This window comes from Notamacropus eugenii, chromosome 1, assembly GCF_028372415.1.
Source record: "Notamacropus eugenii isolate mMacEug1 chromosome 1, mMacEug1.pri_v2, whole genome shotgun sequence".
Taxonomy (NCBI): Eukaryota; Metazoa; Chordata; class Mammalia; order Diprotodontia; family Macropodidae; genus Notamacropus; species Notamacropus eugenii.
In genome coordinates, this window is record NC_092872.1 from 242,281,375 (window position 1) to 242,302,868 (window position 21,494).

Below are 21,494 nucleotides of genomic sequence, written 5' to 3' on the forward strand. Positions count from 1 at the left end.
TGACAGAGCACAGCTAGGTGGCACAGACTCCTCTTTCTGAGTTCAAATCTGACCTCAGACACTAGCTGTGTGACTCTGGGCAAGTCATTAAATACTGTTTGCATCAGTTTCCTCATTTATAAAAATGAGCTGGAGAAGGAAATGGCAAATCATTCTAGTATCTCTGCTAAGAAAACCCCAAATGGGTCAGACACTCCTGAAATAATTGAACAACACTTACATGCCAGGCGCTGTGTTAGGTGCTAGCACCAGGCATTACTGGGCAATCAAGAAGTTTTGTTGGAAGAACCCCCTCACCTGTACTCCTTGCACCCCACCAGTCCTTGAGCACGTTCATGGCCGAAGCCCACTTCCCAGAGATCTTCCTGAGATGCATCAAGGGCTCTTCCTTCTTCTCATCTCAATAGGAAATGAGTTTTTTTGTCCTGGAAGAGAGAAGATTTAGGGGACGCTCTGGTTGTCTTCAAATACATGGAAGAAGGATCAGATTTGTTCTGCTTGGTCCCAATGGGCAGAGGAACAATGGATGGTAGCTGTCAAGAGCTAGGTATAGTCTCATTGTAAGGAAGAAAAAACAGGCAGAGAATTAAGCTGTCCAAAAGTGGATCTGCTCCTAAGCGAGTGGGCATCCCAATGGTGAAAGTATTCCAGCAAAGACTAGAAGAGATGATGCTTGTTCAGGATTATTGTCTGTGCATGGGTTGGACCAGATGACCTCTGTTTCCAAATTGGTGAAAAATCTACCTATCCATTCATTTCAGCATCTGTTTATTCAGTGACTTCTCCAGGCAGGGCCGGGGTTTGGGGGTGAGAACACAGAGGTACATGAGACACAAGCCCCACCACCCAGGATCTCATCACCTAGTAGGGGGTGAACACCTGCCAAGCACCTTCTATGGTAAACAATTGTCTTTGCTTCCTGGGCCTTGCACTCAGTTTTCCAGGGTGACAACTACTTAATTTGATAAATTAATCTGGAGTGTGTGTGTGTGTGTGTGTGTGTGCGCGCGCGCACGTGTGTGCATGCCGTGCACGTGCACGCACATACATGTTTATGTTTTCTCTCTTCCCCTCCTGGGAAATGTAATTGCATTTTGGCTGAGGCCTTCTGGAGAACCTGCCTTTCCAGGAAGAGGGCGTCCAGGGGCACATCTGTGATCAAGGTCAAACTCCTGGCCGGGGAATGTAAGGGGGCAGACATCTTAGCCTTCTTCAAGCTTTTGGTGGACTGCCATGTGGGATGGAGATGAAAACACATTCTACTTGACCCCAGAAGGTGGAGCGAACTGCTACAGATGAAGGTTTCAGAGAGACCAGTTTTGGCTTCAAAGAAAGACACATTTTCTAACAATCAGAGCAATCCCCAAATGAGTTAGGTTGACTTCTGAGGTGGTGGCCTCCCTGTAACTGACTGAGGTCATTCCATGCCCTGTCTACACAAGGCAACAATGTGTGCCCAAGGCAGCATTTGAAAATTAGGGCTTTTGTTTGTTACTGAACCTCTGAGCCTTTCCTGGGACACAAGTGACTTGATTTACCATAAAAAAAATACCGATATGATACGGAGTATACAATTTTCTAGCAGTAAAAAAATAAAAACAACAAACACTATATGAGACACCATCACCACCAGCACTAATCCATGTATTTATAAAAATCATATGAAAAAGCATAGGCTTTGGAATCAGAGGAGGTAGATTCATTCCCTCCCTTGCCTGCCTCAGGGATCTTGGGTCACTTTTTTACGCTTTCTAGACTTTTGAAATGAAAAGGCTCAACTAAGGTTGCTCAATGATTGTTTTTTGCTGGGTTTTTCCCCATAGATATAAATACATTGTCCCCATGAACCTGTGAACTTTACTCCTGTGATATAATAATATTGAGTTGTGGACTTGGAGTCAGGAGAGAGCTCAGTTTGAATTCTGTCTCTTATTCTTACCAGTTATGGAATGATTCTCCTGTCCCTTCACCTCTCAGGACACACAGTTCTTTTCTCATTCCAAGTGCTGGTAGTATCTACTTCCCAGGATTATCCCCCAAATGAATTAGGTATGAAGTGCTTTGCCAACATTAAACGGATGTGTAATAGCTGACTGCAGGTCAGATCTTATTAATGAAAATGCTTTGTCCAGCTCCCACCTCCCTTAAAGCCAATTCATGGGCAAATCAAGACCTTACCCTGGGATGTCCTTGGTCCTCTTTGAAAATCCAGGACAAACAAACAACAACAACATGAAAATGCAAACAGTTCTCAGGGAAGACAAACAGAATTTGACTGTTGGAGGGGACCTCATTGGCTCTTACATGACAGAAATTGCGATGATAACATACTGACAAATGGTCATCTAGCATCTGCTTGAAAAATGGAAAGGGGAGGAGGGTATACAACCCCTGCAGACAATCCATTCCATTTTAAGATATGTGTGATTAAATTTTTTTTTAAATTTCCAGTTCCAAATTCTCTCTTCTGCCCTCCCCTGCCCATTGAGAAGGCAAGAAATATGCTACCAATTATACATAGGAAGTCATGCAGAACTTACTTCCACATTAGCCAGTTTAGGGTGGGGTGTTGAGATGGAAGGGGGTAAGTAAGAATTACAACAAAGTAAAAAATATGCTTTAATCTTCACTCAAAGTCTTTTTAGAAGTGATTAACATTGTTTCTCATGAATCCTGTAGAGCTGTCATGGATCATTGTATCAATCAATCCAACAACCAGCATTTATTAAGTGCCTACTATGTGGCAGTCACTGCACTAATTGATCAGAGTAGCTGTCTTTCACAGTTGATCATCATACAATGCTGCTCTTGCTTTGTACAATATTCTCCTGGCTTTGCTCACTTAACTTCGCATCAGTTGATGTAAGGTTTCCCAAATTTTTCTGAAAACATCTCCTTCATCTTTAGGCACCTGCAATTGTTAAGGAAGGTTGGTTTGTTTTTTTTTTTCTGAAATCAAGCCTATATTTTCTTCTTAACAAAAATTCAGTTTCTAATCCATAAAATTGGAACAGTAAGATCTACCTGCGTTGCCATGTCACAGGAGGATTATGATTTCTGAAAGGAAATAATTCTTTCTAACCTTTGATGTGCTCTATACATACTGGTTATTATCAATAGTACAAGTATAAACTTTCTGAGATCAGTCTGCTTTTCATTTCATCTCTGTATCCCCAGTCACCTAGCAACATGCCTTGCATGTGATTGACTTGTGTTATAGTTAATACTGATGCCAACTGTCACCTGCCATCAAGGGGTTTACAGTATGGTGTGGGAATAAGATACATATAAGTCTTTATAACGTCTATCACATTGATCCCCAGGTGTGAAATGGGCCCCCTTTCCTCCTTCAAAGTCCGGTTCAAGCAGCATCTCTACCCCACTCTCCAAAGGAAGTAGAAGGAGAAAGATATTGAGACCTAGGGCCTAGGGATGAAGCCAGACTCTGCCCCTGGGTGATACTAGGAAAGTCACTGAGTCTCCTGAGACTCCTTTCGCTTCCAGTAAAATCTCTTAAGTCCCTGCTAGCTTTCTGCCCAAGTTCTACTACCGTACCTCAGTTTTTCACAGGTTTGGCGATAAGGTTTTGTTGAGGTTCAGGGGTTATGGGGACCTTGAAATACCAACACGCCAGGTCCTGCTTGAATGAATTCTACTCAAGCCTTCTTAAAGCCAAAGAAAGACAAAGTTTGTTAAAGTTTCGACATATTGGGTTGACTCTTAAGGAGCCTAAGCATTTGTAACACTTGTATTCACAAGTGTGCCAGATAGAATCTCAGAGAGAGTCTGAGCTGGATTGAATCTGAGCCCCTTCATGGAGGTCAGAAGAAACTTAGATACAGAAATGACTGTAGGAGGGATCTGGGGGTGGTCTGGTAATCTAGGATGATGAGAGGAGGGGTTTAGGGAGGGTCTTGAGGAGAAGTCCAAAGAGGATCTTCCGGAGACTTCGGTGACTGGTCAAAGGTTGGAAACAGCTGGAGGCAATCAGGAGATATCAGACAATAGAGGACTTGGGTGGGAAGCCGTAGGGACAATCCAGAGGTAACAGACAATGGAAAGCCAGCAGATTTGAATATGAAAGGCCAGATTAAGTGGGGATATTCTAGGGGAGTTCAGGGAGGTTCCCAGAGTCTGAACCCCATCACTTTGAGTTGGATTCCTTTTCTTTGCGCTCTCTCAGGCCACCATCTTCCTTCCCTGACTACTCTCTGCTTTCCTTTTCCCATAGTTTCTCCCTTCCCAGTCTTCTCTTTTCTTATTCTTAGGTCCTCTTTCTCCCTATCCCCTTTCCTTGATACCTCTAGACCCCTTCTCTACAAAACACACACAGCCTGTGCCTTTTGGTGGTGATGCTTATAGGGGTAGGAGGGCTATTGACCTACCAATAAATAGCCTGGTCTGGAAGGGGAGGGGAGGAGGGGAGAACAGAGTTGCTTCCTTGGTTCTTTCTTTCTGGGTGGCTCCTGGTCTAGTTCAGGCCTAATGGGTCTGTTTCTTATTTAAATGTTTTCTGCCTTGGGGGAGAAGGGAAGGGAGGGGTCAGTTTATCTTAGGTGGGTGGAAGAAAGCAAAAGGTATTTGAGACTCTGGGCTACTCTTAGAGGGGGAGCCCAGAGGCCAGATTCCCACTAACTGGTTTCCTGGTGTCAGAAGGTCCCAGGGGAGCTGGCCTCCTCCTTTCTGGCTTCTTCTCCTGCCTTTGTACTTTCTTATTAACTGTTGTAAAAGTGGTCACTGCGGAATGGCCAGCCAGAGGGCCAAAAGGTCCCTCTGTGTGCCTGTTTTTCTCTCGGGGGATAGTGAGTCTGGAATGCCAGGCAGTGTGGGCCAGTAGCGAGAGCCTTGGATTTGGAGTCAGAGAATTTGGGTGAAAACCCTATCTCTGCTGCTTTGTGATCTTTGGTCATCTTTGTGACCCTGGGCAAGTCATTTAAACACAGCACCCCAGTCCTCATCTGTTAACAAAGAAGGTTGAACCAGATGACTCATAAGGGCCTTTCCAGTGCAAAATCTTATTAATTCCTTCCTGCAATCTAAACCAGTCTTCTGGCTTAGGAAAGTCAAATGCACATGTCTGAGTATTGGTGTGCATATGACCTGTGGGTACCTTTGATCAATCAATCAAAAAACATTCCTAAAATGCCACCACTTAGCACAGTGCCTGGAACATAGTAGGCATTCAATAAATGTTTATTGATTGATGAAGTGCTACTTTGTGCCAGGCACTGAGGATACAGAGATAAAAATGAAAAATTCCCTGCCTCAAAGAGCACGTATTCTATGGGAAGATAAGCTCTCTCTCTCTCTCTCTCTCTCTCTCTCTCTCTCTCTCTCTCTCTCTCTCTCTCTCTCTCTCTCTCTCTCTCACACACACACACACACACACACACACACACACACACACACTCCCATACACACTCACACACATAAATATAGACAAGGTAATTTTAAAAGTATATACAAAAGGCATAGAAATGGTACGTGCAAAGTAAATACAAGGTAATGGTGTACATGAATTCCATGTTTGTGGAGATTCGTGAGTGGATGTGTTTGTATGTGAACATGCAGGAGTTATCTTTGTGCAAATATATGTGTAACTCTGTGTGCATGTCTGTTTTGTTCATGGCTCATTTGTACAGATGGGTTCATTTTGTTTCCTGGTAAAACACTGGCATTAATATGATATATCGCTGAAAGCATTTGGATTATAAAATCTTAAAATTAGTCGTAGAAGGTGTTAACGGGATCAAAAGCAGGCCAACAACAAAGTACCAGTAATCAAGCAGTCATTTAATTAATTAGCTTTACTATGAGGAATTGCTTCACAAATCGGGAATTCTCCTGATCAGAATTGCACCCAGCTAAAGTGAAGATAGAGATTATATACATAAATCACAGGTGGGAAGGGAGGGGGGAAGGTGGGTTACAAACAATCATTGGCAGGGCCCGAGTGGTCCACGAATGGAAGACAATGCAACAATTGTGGAGTTCAGTGTTTGGGGATCATGACTTGGTGGGTCACAGGACTGGAGTTCTGTGACTGGAACAGGTTGTATAGTCGTTGCTTTGCTTCATTTCAGGTACACAGGCAGAAGGATGCCAGTGATTGTGAGCCTTGTCCAGTTTCAGTTCAAGTTGCATTGTGAGCTCTGACTCCTAAGTTCCTGAGAAAACTAAATTATTAGTATATTCATTACACATCGTATCGATTAATATAAAAATTATAAATTCCTTCTCAAAGGCATCTTAGCAATCAACCTTCTGGTCCATTTTACAGAGCAGGAAACTGAGTCTGAGAGATTTAAAGGGATTTGCCCAGGATGGCACAATGGGAATGTTAGAGCCAGGCTGGGAATTCCACCTACTCCAAAATCAAATTCATCTCTTTTTTCCACTACAGTTGATTGTAGAGAGGGGAGAGTGGTACCACCCCCTTCGTGGCTTTAGCCCCCTAAAGTTCCCCTAGTATGATTGACCTCCTGTCCTGCTCCCTTCCCCTTTTTACCCCAGAGACTGACTTAACTCTATTTCCCTTTCCTGCCCCCTCTCCCGGGCCTTTCACAATAAGCCGGAGGTGCTGAAGGAAGGCAGCCCCTGGGCAGGTCTAGGTTGCACACCCCAAGGGAGGTGGCGAAGGCGGGGGGAGCTTGGAGGGCAGAGGCTGGACTCAACTCTAAACCCGCCTTAAGTTATTGTAATCACTTCACTTCCAGTCCCGACTGGCTTTCTCCCTGGGGTTGGGGGTGTGGGTGAGTATGTGGGTGTGAGTGCGCGCGTAGTGGGACAAGGGTTCGCCTTCGGGTTTTGTTTCCTAGAGCTGTAAGAGTCATCCCCATAGAGAGGGAATGATGGGCAGATGTGCCAGGGGGTCTTGCACCGGGGCTGTTCCCCACCCTGGCTAGGAGAACAGATTCTCCCTACCTCTCCCAATAGGGCATCCCTGCTTCTCGGACGCCGGCTTCGGACAAACAAGAGAGTTTTTGTTGTCTTTTATTTGCCTGCACTTAAAAAAAAAAAAGAAAAGAAAAGACAACAAGGAGATCTTTGCTTTCTTTCCAAAACCCCTTTTAACTTTTTGATTTTTTATTCTGTGTCTGGGGTCAAAAGGAAAATTGCCTGGGAAGATGTCATTCTTGGCATCAGCAAACCAGAGCTCCGGGGAGCCTGAGGATTATTCCTACGGGAACTGGTACATTGATGAACCGACCTCAGGAGGAGAGGCATCTCAACCAGAGAAGTAAGTTTGGAAACTCCCTTTCTCGGCTTCCTAGGGGACTGGCATTCCAATAGCTCCTCTGTTCGGGGTTAAGTAGCGTCTAGAAAAGAGTCTCTGCCTGAGAGTTAGGAATTCTAGTCCCAGCTAGGCAACTGAATTGACTGGGTGACCTTAAGCAAGTCATTTACTTTCCCTGGGTTTCAGTTTTCGCATCTATAAAATAGGTCTTTTTAAAAAAATTTCTTGTCTGCCTATCTCATAAGGGTTGGTATGGAGAACTATTGACTTATAAATGATCAAAAAGTGCTTTGCAAAATGTAAAATCTTGTAGAATAGCAAGTAATGAGAATACCCCCAAGCAATGTTTTCTGTTCTCCCTAGAGACCTTTTATTCAAAGAATTCCCTCCTCCTGAACCCCATATTATAATCTACTAAATCCTGGGCTTGAAGGTGGGAGAGCCCTGTTTAGTCTCAGCTCTCTTTATGATAGGGGTTAAATTACCTCTTTCCTCTGGGTCTCAGTTTTGTCTTCCTTAAATGGGAGTGCTGACATTGGAATCAAGTTAAAATTTCTACACAACCTATATCATATATGTGTGTGTATGTGTGCATATGCACACATACATATATATACACACACATACACTATACACATATATCAGATCTCTACTAACTGTTTATTCTGGAGAAAATAACTCAGTCTCTGGGCTTCAGTTTCCTCAACTATAAAATGAGAGACTTTGACTGGACAATCCATGACCTTATGGTCCTCAATGTCCCCAACATCCCTTTCAACTCTGACAGTCTATGTAAAAAAATGTTTTGGTCTACGTAGAGAAAATTCTATTGGTTAATGTCTGGTTATCTGCTAGAGAGTGCATAATAAAAAGAAGGGAGATCTAAAAAACAACCTTGGCAACAGAAATAAGTTATTCTGGAAACACTACTGATATTTTGATTTGGGGGTTCCTTTCTTGGGTGCTGGCGTTATTCTGGAGTGACGATCTTCTATTACGTAAATGTAATAGTTTTGTTACTTGTTAGCTGAGATCTAGATGGGAGCGGAGAAAGGTATGGGTAGAGGAATCTTCAGCCTTGACCACATTTGTCTTTGCCTGGAAACTTTGATGTCACTGTTCAGACCAAGTGTGTCAGAAGAATGAGGGGTGTATTATTAGATAAGTCATCTCTGCTGGGCAAGTCTCAAAGTAGGCTTCTTGTTCCCTTCCCATGCATTTCCCCACAGCCAGCTTCCTGCCAAGGTCTGGCCCCATCCCCACCTCACAAATCTGTTTTATGGGGTAGGAAACAGCAAAGGTAAGGTGAGGGAATTGGAGAACCAGCTGTACTCACATCTGCTTCACATCAGCTTGAATTGTAGAAACTAGAGTTGGAAAAAAAAAAAAACCACAACAACTAGTGAATGTTACTCCCTGGGGCCTCAGGACTGGGTTATTCAGGGGAGGGAGATTATCCTCTGCTGGTTATGGGAAAGGTTCGTAGCTCCAGAAGGCTTCAGTCATCCTACTTACTGGTAAGGAGCAGAGGAAAGGCTGGAAATGTAATGGTGGCCAGCAACTAATAAACAGGGCTTTGTGCCATTTGGTACTCCCTCCCCGCTTCTGCGCTAGCTACAATGCAATAAGAATCGTGGTGTTTGGGGGTAAAGAGAGAACATGAATCATTTGGGTCAGAGTACTTTTTGAGAAGAAGCTAAATGGAGAAAGAGGATGGGGGATGGGGAGAATGAATGGAGGAGAGCGTAGAATCTGGAAACAGAAGATGAAAGAGGGAAGAAATATTTTAGGAACAGGAACGACATCACTACAGGGCAGGGACTTCCCAAAGCTTAATCGAGTGCTATCTTGGATGCTAGGCTAGGACACTGAACAAAGGAGAGGGTGCCTACTTCCAGTCTCTTGCTATCTGACCACATAATTTCAGTGTAGATATTACATCACCCATAATTAGGAACTGAAGAGACTTCTGTGTCTTTTCTTGGGCTCCCTGGGTACGTGGAAGGGCCTAAAGATCCTTGAAGACAATGAACTTTTTAGTCCAATCTCTGTTACTAACTCACTGAGAGACTTTCTATATATCTGTTTTCCTATGGGTTGACAATAACAATATTGTATTGAGAGCCACCCTCAGTGCCAGGACAGAGTATCCATGTGATGTCACTGGGGAGGTTAACATTTTGTGGAGGGAGATATCTTCAGTCTCAGAACAAAAGGCTCATCCTTCAGTTTAATCTGGGTATCAAGGAGTTAACTCTGACCAGGTTCTTCCTAGCTTCTACTTTGTGGATCTGTGATATCTACCATATGGGCTCCCATTGTAATCTACACATGTCTTCTCATCCCTCCATGATGTTTATCCATGTTCACAAATCCTCCACAGAAGAGCCCCACCACCCCTACCCTACCCATCCCAACCCCCCGGAATGCTGGGGCCCTTCTTCTATGTCCTAGGATCATAGGGTCCAGAATTGTAGAGGACCTTAAACCGCATCTACTCCAGCCCTTTCTTTTTGAAGATGAGAAACCTAGAGATGCTAAGTGACTTGTCTAAGGTCACACAGGTGCTAAGTAACAAAGTCAGAATTTGAACTCAGATCTTCTCCAAACTCCTCCTGACTCCAAAACAGGGATTTGTTCCCCTGTTCCACATCTGGCTATTAATGCAGTTAATAAAGATAAATCAAGAAAATTAAGTCAGGACTATGAGTGGAGCCATTGAATGAGTGTTGTGGGGATTGTAAGGAGGGATCACAAATGTGATTGAGTGGGTGTTTTTAGGATTCTTAAGCATTCCCTCGAAGGTATGTATCACCGCTAAACAACAGTCTAATGATGAGATCACGACCAGAGTCTAATCACATTGCCAACTTTCCAAAATTCAGAAACCCCCTGATGCTCTTGGGAAGAGGCTGGGATCCTGGGGGCTTGACCTCTGCTTGACTTCTCTTTTCTGAGAAGAAATGCCCGCTGAGTCAGACAGGTAACCCTAAAGTTGGCAAGAAGATCAAGTCAGTGGCAATGAGAGACGGCATTTACATTTGCTATTTCTATTCACTGTTGCATCTGATCTTTACCATGACCTGTGAGCTGATGCAACCCCATTTTGGCAAATGAAACTGAGCCTCAGAGAAGTGAAATAAAGTTGGGTTTTTTTTTTAACCTTCTCTTTATCTCCAGTACATTAGCACATAGTGTCTGGCACATAGCAAGAGCTTAATAAATGTTTGTTGACTGGCTGCTAGTAAATGATAGAATTGGGACTGTAACCCTGGTTTGGACTGTTAAGTCCTATATTCATTCCACTTCACAAAGGTGGACCCAGCAGTGACGACAGATCATGAAAGAGGCTTGAGGGGAACCAGAACGGCTTGGAGGCAACCATGGTGAACCATGGGCTCTGGGGCATATCCTGTTACAAAAAAAAAATGCATGATGCTGGCCAGATCCTTGAGTTACATTGGACTTATGTTGTATAGAGGGAATGTGGCTCAAATCAAACGAATCACTGGCCTGGGGCTGGCATATTTTGTGGTTGCAAGGAGACTTTTATTGTAACAATATTGGGCCTTTGGGAATCAGCCTCCATCACTCCTCTTTCCTTCTCTTCCAGATGTGATTTTGAAGGGGAGGAGGTAATCTATTGGTTTCTTTTTTTTGGTAGGGGGCTTCACAAGGGGTACTTGGGTACAGTAAAGAGAGCCTAATTGACAGTCAGAAGGCCTGACCTTCTCACCACCTTTCCCATACATGTGACTTCTGGTTTTGAGGGAGGGAGCGCTGTGCAAAGTCACCAGCTTCACTTTTTCCTCCAGAGTCATCTGGGACAAGTGGACAGATATTCATCAGGAGATGACCCTGGATGCCACAGGAGACCCTATCTGGCCCTTTTCGGCTAAGTCCTTTTCAGGTTCTCACTTTGAGCGAGCAAATGCCCATTCAATGAATGGACCTCTTTAAGAAGCGAGTCAAGGGATGGCCCTTTTAATTGAAAAAAAAATCAAGCTGGGAGGGGAAGACCCTCAGGGTTTCTGGTCAAAAGAGAAACAGTTAGTATTGACATTCACTCAGACCTTGGGGGCCCCAAAATACAGACTTTAAGTGAAGCTTGGGCAAGGATCTATTGTGGTCCAATCTATGAGCTCTGGAGTGAGCTGGGTTTAAGGTTTGCTCTTTGAGGGTGACATTGCACAGTTCTCATTCCCTCAAATCAAAGTCAACTGCAGGTCATGTCATCATTTCCCTGATGTCATGGTCCTCTTGGAAAACTAAAACAAGGACAAACACAACGCACCATGAACTCTTTGATCCAGGGACATTGGCCTCTTTGCTGTTCTTCATGCAGGACACTCCATGTCCCAGCTCAGCATGTTCATGGGCTGTCCACCATGCTTAGGACATTTCCTTCTTCCTCTCTGACCTCTGACTTACCTCGGTTCCTTCAGGTCTCAGCTAATGTCTCACCTTCTCAAAGAGTCATTCTTGAGCGCCCTTCATCCAAATGACATTCCTCTGAGATTGTTTATCCTGCCCCAATTTATCCTGCCTTTAGCCTATTTTTATGGAGTTGTTTGTCAGTTCTCTCCCTCTTTAGACTGTGAACTTCCTGAGAGCAGGGACTTTTTGTTTTTTGGCCTTTTTCTGTATCCTCAGTACTGTGGATATAGCCAGCACAGTATCTGGCACATAGTAAGAGCTTAATAAATGTGTATTGACTGAGTGATTGACTGGGTTCAGCTTCTAACTGTATGCTGCCTATAACAAAGTGATCTTGGGCACCATTATCAGAAGGCAACATGACTCTTTGTGCCTCAGTTTCTCCAGCTATGTAGTTTAACACTAACACAATTAGGCCACAGTTGATTCTCACAAAAAGCCATCAAAATAGGGAAGGGTTACTACTCCCCCAGCATTCATGGAATAATAGGAACGTAAGTTAGAAGGGACCTTCATCAAGTGAAACCCCTTCATTTCACAGATTAGTAAACTGAGGCCCCCAAAAGTGAAGAGAACTGCCTAAATTTACACAAATAGTAAGTGGCAGATCTAGGATTCAAACCCAGGTCTTTTGACTCTAAGTCCTATGTTCTTCCTTGTCTATCTTGCTTGATAACAATTCTTTGTGCATTTGCTTCTATATAATTTCTTTTAGAAATGGCAATAGCCTTTAAAAAAGTCTTTCTTTGTATGTTCTTTCTCCTTTCTCAAGCATTTATTTTTCTCTTGCCTCACTCCCTCTGATTTTAAAGACAAAAATCCTTGTAACAAACATCCATAGTCAAGCAGAACAAAACTCCATGTTGTCCACGTCCAGAAATGTGTGTCTTGTTTCATGTTCCGAGTCTGTCACCTCTGTGTCCAGAATGGGTAGCAGAGTTCATCACCAGTCCTCTGGAATCATGCTTAGTTACTGTATTCGTCAGAGATTTTAGCTTTATCAAAGTTGTTCGTCTTTACAATGTTGTTTTTATTCTATAACTTGTTTTCCTGACCTAACACATATCCTCTCTCTCTGTCTCTCTCTCCTTTGTCTCTCTCTCTCTCCTCCCTCCCTCTCTCCTTTCTCCCTGTCTCTCCTCGTTCTTTCTCTCCCTTTCCCTTTGTCCTTTTCCCTTCCCCTCTCCCTCTCTCCTCTTCTCTCTCTCTTCCTCCCTGCTTCTCTCTCCCTTTTCCTCTCCTTCTCTTCCCCCTCTTTCTCCCTCCTCCCCCACCCTCCCCCATTCTGTTTTTCCTTTTCTCCCCCCCTCCATCCTTTCACTATCTTCCTTCCTTAGGGGGGAGCTAAATTCCTGTTGTGAAAGTCATAGAATCATATGATTTAGAACTAGAAGGAATCTTAGAGATCATCTGACCTTGGGGTTCTTGGCTTATAGTCCACAGACCTCCAAACAGTTCATAGCTGATTTCAGAGTATCCCAAACTTACATTGGGTAAAAGAAATGGCACCTTTATTTTCAATAGCTGTTGGGTTCTTTTGTAATCTTAGGTATTTTATCTTATGGATTTAAAATAAATGCATGCTTATTTTAATAGAAAAATGCATTATTCTGAGAAGGGGTCCATAGGCTTCACCAGGCTCTCAAAGATCCTCTGATCTAAGTCAATGCTCATTTTAGAGGGGGAGAAAATGGGGCCTAGAGAAATGGAATGACTCATCCCAATTCCCAATTCCCAATGGGTGATAGTTAGCTATGCTTATATATCAACCCAAATCCTGACTCTAAATCTCGTGGTCTTTCTAGTTACCACACTGCCCTTGGTGTCAGTCATGGTATTGAAAGAGCTAATAGTCTAATAAGAGGGGAGGTGGCCAGGGAGGGGTATTTTGGTTTGGAAAGTTCTGTGGCTCCTAATTGGAGCCATAGGGAAGTCCAAGGATGCCCTCTGAAGTCTCTTAGATTCTTAGGATCTTAGGATTCTTTAAGCTAGTTATTTCCTTGCCCTGTCTCCCATTCTTCGTAATTGATGCACAGTTGTACTGACCAGCTCCCTTCATATCCTCACAGAATGAATCATTTTCCTCTTTTTTTCTGGACTCAGAAAGTCCCAGTGATTATAAAGCTAATGGAAGGCTTGTAGGGAGCACAGACTGCATACTCCTGGCTCTCTGTCCTGGATTATAGCCCCCGTCACGGGGCGTGTACATCATGTGGAATCTACGGAGGATTGACAATGGCCAGTATCACAGACTATTTCCCTCCTCCATGATGAACCTAATGCTGTTAAGGACTGGACAATATTCTCTAAGTTAATAGAATGAAAATACTGCTTTGCTCTAGGGTCTGGATTGTAACTTCCCTAAGAAAAAAAGAACTGCTGGAGAGGGAGAAAGTGAAGGGGGGGGTCCTGTGGAGGCCCACAGCCCATCTGCATAATACATGCCGGGTATTATAAAGCAGAGAGTAATTTCTGTAAATCCAATCCTTTTTCCCCCTAGGGAGGCAGACTTGTGGTGAACACTGAGCTGGCTTTTTTCCCCCTGAATGCCTTCCTCTTTCCTGCATAGAAAAATCTGCTTTCCTTTCCTTAACTCCTTTCAGTCTGAGCTGGGATGAGGGGGGAGGGAGGATTCAGCCACAGGACTTTTTAATAGATTTCATAGAAAAAAAAAACAGAAACAAGATCTAGTGCTCAAGAGAACATTAGAAAGCATCTCATCTCATGCCCTCAATTTATAGATGAATGAATGGATGGCTGTATGAATGAATGAAAGAACCAATGAATGAATGAATGAAAAAAAACATTTCATTTATTAAGCACTTACTATGTGCCAAGCTCTGTGCCAAGTGCTGGGGATATACATTTTTTAAAAAGTAAAGACAGTCATTACCCTGAAGGACTTTGTACTCTAGTAAGAGATGACAACATATAAAAGGAAATGGGGTCCAGGGAGAGGGATTTTGATTTGGAAAGTTATGGGGATCCTGATTAGAATCAGAGGGAAGTAGGTTAACACACCCCTTCCAGGATTAATGGCAGTATTGATTTGATTATAGTTCTAGAGTTCAGCAAAGCAGCTGGCAAGAAAGTGGTGGGAGAGCTGAGTGGGGCTTGGCTGGGGCTGATCTGAAATAGGGGAGTCTGGGAGAAATAAAACAAACTGCCCTCAGAGGGGTTCAAATGATTCCCCAAACTCAAGTCTTTTGGATCCAAATCAAGGAGATGATAGATGTAGGCACTCACAAACCTTAAAGTGCTATATGTTATGTGTTCATGGTTACTGCTCTCCAAACCTAGGGCTCTTTCTTCTGTATCACTCTGCTTTCTTTGCCTTCTGATGTTCAGTAAGTTCAGTAAGTATAGAACTCAGCATCTCAGGTGCCTAGCATCTTCCTACTGCTCCCTTGACTTTCCAAGGTCTGTTATACCCTGTGCTCTAGAACTGACCTGTCACTCATCCATCCTTGGTCCCCTGATTTTCAAGGTCATGTTCTCTACTGGGTCTTAGTGGTGGCTAATGGCTTAGTCAGATAAAACATCTCTTAAGGAACAGAACTCATTGAACTGAAAGCATCTAACGCAGTGCTTGGCACTTAATAGGCTACTAAGAAATGTTTGTTGATTGATTATTTGAGAAGCAGAATGGTTCAGTGTCACCAAAGTATTAAGTCCCAGAGTTAAGGTTCAAACAGGTCTGCTGACTCCAAATCCTGTCTTCTGCTCATTGTGCCATTTGCACTTGAAGACCTCCGGTCATGGGAACCTCATTGTCTCCTGACTGAAGTCCATCTTTGCTTTGGACAGCTCAGACTGGCAGTTTTATCCCATTGTATTCTCTTCTCTTGAGCTCTCCAAAAGAAATCTAAATCCACTTCCCCATGGCACCTGTCAGATACTGTATGTCCTATTCCTTCAACCACTTTTCACATGACATGATGTCGTCATGAGCACAAGATGCCAGATGTAGTCTTCATTCTGGACATTAAAATTCTCTCAGTGCATCCTAAGATTTTATTACCTTTTGGCTTGCACATCATACTCTTACTTTTTATTGAGTTTAAAGTCTACTAAAAACCCACAAGCTTTTTTTCTTTATATGAACTAATTGTCTATCCACATTTCCCTCCTTTTATGTGTGTGCAGTTGAGGTTTTTTGACCTTTTCAAATTTAAATTTATCCCTGTTGAATATTCTCCTGTTAAAACATCATTTTAACCTTGTTGAGATATTTGGGGATCACAATTCTGTCAAACAGCTGTCCCTTATGGTTTCATGTCATCCACAAATCTGAGAAGCAGGTTGTCTATGCTTTCATTCAAGTCAGTGAAAAAATAATTGCATGGGACAGAGTCAGTGATACTCCTGTGATGCCCACCCAGAGATTTTGTTCTAGGTTGATATTCTTCACCACTCTTTGGGTCTGTTCAGTCAATAAGTTTGAAATGCATCTACCTACATCTCTCAGGTAGCTAGGTGGTACAGTGGATGGAACACTGGCTCTGGAGTCCAGGAGGACCTGAGTTCAAATATGACCTCAGACAGTTGCCAGCTGTGTGACCCTGGGCAAGTCACTTAACTGCACTTGCCTCCAAAAAACCAAAAACATGATCTCTCTCATTTTTTGCATTTCATCTTCCCATATCTCTTCCATCTGTTTCACAAAGAGATCTTGAGGGACTGTGTTGAATACCTTTTTCACATGCAAGTCTACCATGTCTATGGAATTGCTCTGATAAATCAGGTTATTCCCCTGGCAGTTATACAAAGTTCATGTGGTAGGACTGGTTCTTTGTTAGCCCATATTAGTTCAGATGTGATCACTGCTCCCCTTTGTCATAGGTAACCTGGTTCCTAGAGAGTCCTCTCTGGCAAGGAGAAGTCAAAAGTGCTGGGTATGATGGGAAGAAATTATAAAATTACTGACTGTGAGGGTCTCAGAGGCTGGTAATTCAGTGGAAAATGATGAGATTGTGGAGAAATATCCTCTTCTGGATGGATCTACTCTGAATCTCATCCCAGAATCTCATAAAAAAATAAATAAAAACTTACATTTGCATATTACTTAATGCTTTTCAAAGCCCTTTCCCATCTGTCATTTGGTCTTTATAGTACCTTTGTAAGGGTAGTAGGGCAGGGATGGTTATTATCCCCATTCCATACATGAGAAAACTGACACTCAGAGACAGGAATTGTCTTGCCCAAAGTTATGCCTGGAGAGTGATGTACACAGCTGTGGAGCATAGACTTCATGACTCTCAGCACAGGGCTGGTCCCATTGCACCAAACATCCTCGAAATGCCAATGAAATAAGAATTTCCACTTTCTTCCTCTTCCCTCCAGCATTTCCAAAGATCCCCATGGGATATGGAGACTGGGATGAATATTGAAAGAAGACATTTGTTAGGGGTACATCTGGAATGTCAGAAATATCTCAAGATCCAGAGAGTGGACACCTAACCAGGGGGTAGGGACAAAGGGAAATCATCTGATTGGTGTGTATGTGTGAACATAACCCATACAGTGATAGACAATGGGGAGGGGAGGGAACATACATTTATTAAATGCCTACTGTGTGCCAGACACTATATTGAGGGCTTCACAAATCTCTCATTTGATCCTATAAAGTATGAATCATAGAAGGACATGGGAGGGCGTGGACCCCTCTCCCATGGGGTGATGTCACCAACTCATTCCAAAATAGCAGAAAAAAGTACTGGATTTGGAGTCAGAAAACCTGGATTTCCACTCCAGCTCTGCCATTGAGTGAATCGCTTCTTGCTGAGTCTCGGTTTCCTTAAGTGTAAAATGAAAGAGTTGAACTTGGTATCACAAGTCCCTTTGGGCTTCAGACACCACTTGAAGAAGTGTAACATCTCTGTCTTTGAGGGAGAGGAGGTAGGGGGAGTTCCATTGTAGGAACCATATAAAAGTAATCATAATGTTTTTTTGCAAGTGGTGGAGTTTGTCTTTTGTTCTCCTAGCATCCCCTACTTTCTGCCTCCTCCCCTAGTCCATATGGTCCTCTTCCTATCAAACCTGCCCTCAGGAGTTTTTTGGGCATTGTTTACCATGACTCAGTTCCTGGGCTGTGCCTCTCTCAAGACCAAGGGCATTCTGAGCCAGAAGATCTCTTGGGAGCCCTCGAATCTTAGACTCTTTGGATGTTAGGGCTGGAAGGAATCCCAGAGGTCCTCAAATTCATTGGTCAGTGGGGACCATGAGGAAAGAATCTATCTGAATGAAACATGGTTTTTAAGCACAAAGGTAAGGGGGGGATTTTGATTGGGGGCTTTCATGAGATTGCAGGAATCACAGCTCTGGTTGCAAAGAAAGCTCTGTTCCTAACTCCTTCCATCCCCTACCAGACTCCTTGCCAAAAGGAGGGGACCAGATGACTTGGTAAGTTCTTTGTCAGCTCTCATTCTCTAAGTATTTCCCTGTGGGAGAGAAAGGAAGAGATGGTTGTGGCCTTGGGCAATGAGGCCACCATGTTCCCGGTTTTGGGGTCACAGTGTTCTCCATCTTGTGGGACTGGTTATTGGAGGCCTCCCCTGCACTCTTGGTTCTAATTTCCCAAGGACAATGTGAAGAGGGCAAGGGATGGAAATTCATTGCATGTCCTGCTGAATGTGCTGTGGGAGCCAGGCCAGATGAGGGTGAAAGATAAAGAACTGGAGGTGGTGGGGAGATGGATCTCTTTCAGGCTTGGAATCTTCTCTTCTTCATATATCCATTCACTCCAAGGCCTTCTCTGCTCTTCTCCTAATTTTCAAGCTGTGTTCCTTTTGAGTCCCCCCATTACCCCAATCTTGTGCTTCTCACTTCCCAGCTAGAACTATTGAATTATCAGTTAACTGCCAAGTCTACTGAGCAGCTTCTGTATCTACAGAGCCCTGGTGGGTGTTGTAGGAGAAGTGGGGTGGGGGGGGGCCGGAAAGAAGAAAATGATGATGAGGAAGAGATAGTCTCTTACTATGATGTTCTCACAGGCTAGTTGATGAGGCATAGATGTGGATGACATTAGCACTGGAAATCACCTTGAGAGGGAATCTCATCTGACCTCCCCATTTTACACATGAGGAAACTGATCTCATATCTGTTGAGTGCCTGTAAAGCAGTGTATCCATCAAGTCAACTCCTGGCTCTCACACAAAACAAAGGGTGAGACACAATGGTGTGGAATCCCAAGTAAGACTGTCTGGTCAGACTTCGAGGGCTGCAGGAGTTCCCAAAAGGATGTGGACTCCAGTAGTCAGGGAAGACTTCTTGGAGGAGATGGCCCTAGAAGGGAGCCTTGAAGAATGGAGAGGACTAAGAATGGGAGGTCATTCTAGGGTTGGGGGGGAATGAGCATGTTCATAGCATCACAGAAAATAGACTGATGGAAGGGACCATAAAGGTCATTGAGTCCAGTGTCTTCATTTAACATGTAAACCAAGGCCTCAGAGAGATGAGTTCATTTGCCCATGGTGCCAGGTGCAGGTTTTGAACCTGGACCCTGTGATTACAGACTTAACAGTCTATGCCCACGGGGGAGGGTGAAGTACCCAATAAGACTGTAGCATGTTGAGGAAACATGAGAAAGGATGTTGGGTAGATGCCAGAGGGCATGAGTCAAAGAGAAGTATTCTCAATGAGGGAACTCAAAGGTGGGGATGGTCCACCATGGTCCACTGGCCCTTGGTCTGTCTCTGTCTCAAGGCTGAGTAACTTCTGCTCATATCTTTGTGCTTCTCTCTTCCTCCCTGTGTCTCCAGGACTATTCCAGCCTGCCAACACAGCTTCCCACCCAGCCTTTACCATACCTGTTTGGCCCCTCTGTCGGTGAGTATACCTGGGCTTGGGGCTCTCCTGCCTTCCCATGGAGGAGGGTCTGCTCCAGTGCCTGCCCTAGGACAGGTGGTGCCTGCAAGCAACCCAGGGAGAGTGGGGAGGCCAAGGACCTTCCACACTCACTCATCCAATCATAGGTATTTTATTAAACCTCCTACTATGTGCCTACTGTGGCACTAGGGGTACATACAAAAGTGAAACAGTCTTTGTCCTGAAGCTTATAGACTTAGGGGGAAACAACAGCCATTCATCCATGCAGATATGTAAGTATATAGAGGTAAATATGAAATAATGTATATGCAAAAGGCATCAGCAGCTGTGGGGGATGTGGGAGGAAGGGGACAGAAAAAGTCTCAGGTCAAACTTGAGCTGAAGGAAGATGGATCTGAGAGGACAGGGTGAGGAGGGAGGTCATTCAGCTCAGATACAGATGGAATGTTGTGAGAAGAGGAGGCAGGAGACTAGACTGAAAAGTATAGGTACTTAGCTTGGAAAGATGACTGGGGCCAGATTGTAAAACAAGGGAGAAAGGAAGTGAGCACTTACTAAATGCCTACTATATACCAATTTACAAACTTGTGCCTACCATGTACCAATTTACAAAGCAATTTGCAGATATGATCTCATTTGATCCTCCTAACAGCCTTGTGATGTAGGTGATATGATATCCCCATTTTACAGATGAGGATACTGAGGCAAACAGAGGTTAAATGACTTGTCCAGGGTCATATAGCTACTGACTGTCTGAGGACAGATCTGAACTCAGGTGTTCCTGACTCGAGGCCTAAGTGCTCTACCTACTGTGCCACTTAGCATCTATTAAATGAAGTATTGTGCAAGGATTTTTAGGTGAAAAAAAAACAAAACTCCTGCCCTCAAAAAACTTACAAGGTACACTGATAAATTTAATAAAAAATAGAATGTGATGGAGGTTTAAAAAAAAGGAGATACAAAGTGCTCTAGGGAAATGTGAGAATATTTTCAGCTAGAAGCGGTCAGGGAAGGCTTTGCAGCATCTGAACTGAGTCTGGAAGGAAAAGGATTTCAATAGGCAGACTGAAGTGGGGAGGTGAGGGTTCTATGAATGTGAATGAATGTCCAGAGGTAGAGACAGGTGGGTAGAGATCAGCAAACTGCTAATAATTCCGTTTTATAGGAATATACATGTGTGGGTTATCTTCAAGACTCCATCCTTGGCCCCTTCTCCCTCTGCTTCCCTCCTATTTCTTCCTCTCCCCTTCCTTTCTCTCCTCTTCTTGCTCCATCTCTCCCCTTCCCCTTCCCTTCCTCTTCCCTTTCCTTTTCTCTTTCCAACCGTTCATTCACTTGACTCCAGGTATCACCTCTGGGCACTTGACCCCCTAATCTATATTCCCAGCCCTCAGTTTCCCTTGAGCTCCACCCCTGTACCTCCAGATACCTGTTCCACATCTGCACCTGGACATGCCTCTCCACCTGTCCAAAACTGAATCATCCTCCCTCCTTAAGCTCTTCCTTTGAACTTCCCTATCTTACTACTATCCCTCCTTCCTGTCAATCAAATAGACTCAAAATTTTGGAGTCTCCATTGACTCTTCCTTCTCTCTCACCAATTCCTGTAGATTCTGCCTTTCTGATATCTCCCTTTTACGCCCCATCCCTGACCACTCACTGTTACCACCCTTTTTCAGACTTCTCACCTCTTCCTATGCTCTCATAGCAGCTCCTGAACCACTAGTGTCTCCCCTAGATAGCCCACCTTCCCACTCTCCCCAAAGTAGCTTTCCTGATGCCCAATCTGACCATCCCCTCCCCACCTGAAACCTTCAGGGGGTTTCCTCTGCTTTGAATCTAACGTATTTCACGCTACTCCCCTCGCCTGGTTCTGTTGCAGAGCACTTGGCTGTCTCAGATCCCCTTCTGACTTCTTCTGCCTCTGACATCCATGTCCCCCTTACCTCCCCACTTCTTCTCTGTCCCTTGGAATTCTTTTCCTTTTTGGCTC

The 21,494-nt window shown here is 43.9% G+C and overlaps 1 protein-coding gene across 2 annotated transcripts in view; it reads left to right on the forward strand.

The window, feature by feature from the left end:
- Window positions 1-21,494, forward strand: part of STRA6 (signaling receptor and transporter of retinol STRA6) — a 76,893-nt gene that overhangs the window by 17,423 nt on the left and 37,976 nt on the right. The window contains exons 1-3 of one of the 2 annotated variants that reach the window (XM_072628388.1): window positions 6,701-6,752; window positions 7,111-7,240; window positions 19,435-19,501. In XM_072628388.1, the coding sequence (XP_072484489.1) occupies window positions 7,128-7,240; window positions 19,435-19,501 (180 nt within the window). In that variant the 5' untranslated portion in view covers window positions 6,701-6,752; window positions 7,111-7,127. Of the gene's footprint in view, window positions 1-6,700; window positions 6,753-7,110; window positions 7,241-19,434; window positions 19,502-21,494 lie in introns of those variants that run through there. The other variant, XM_072628387.1, reaches the window with a different exon arrangement.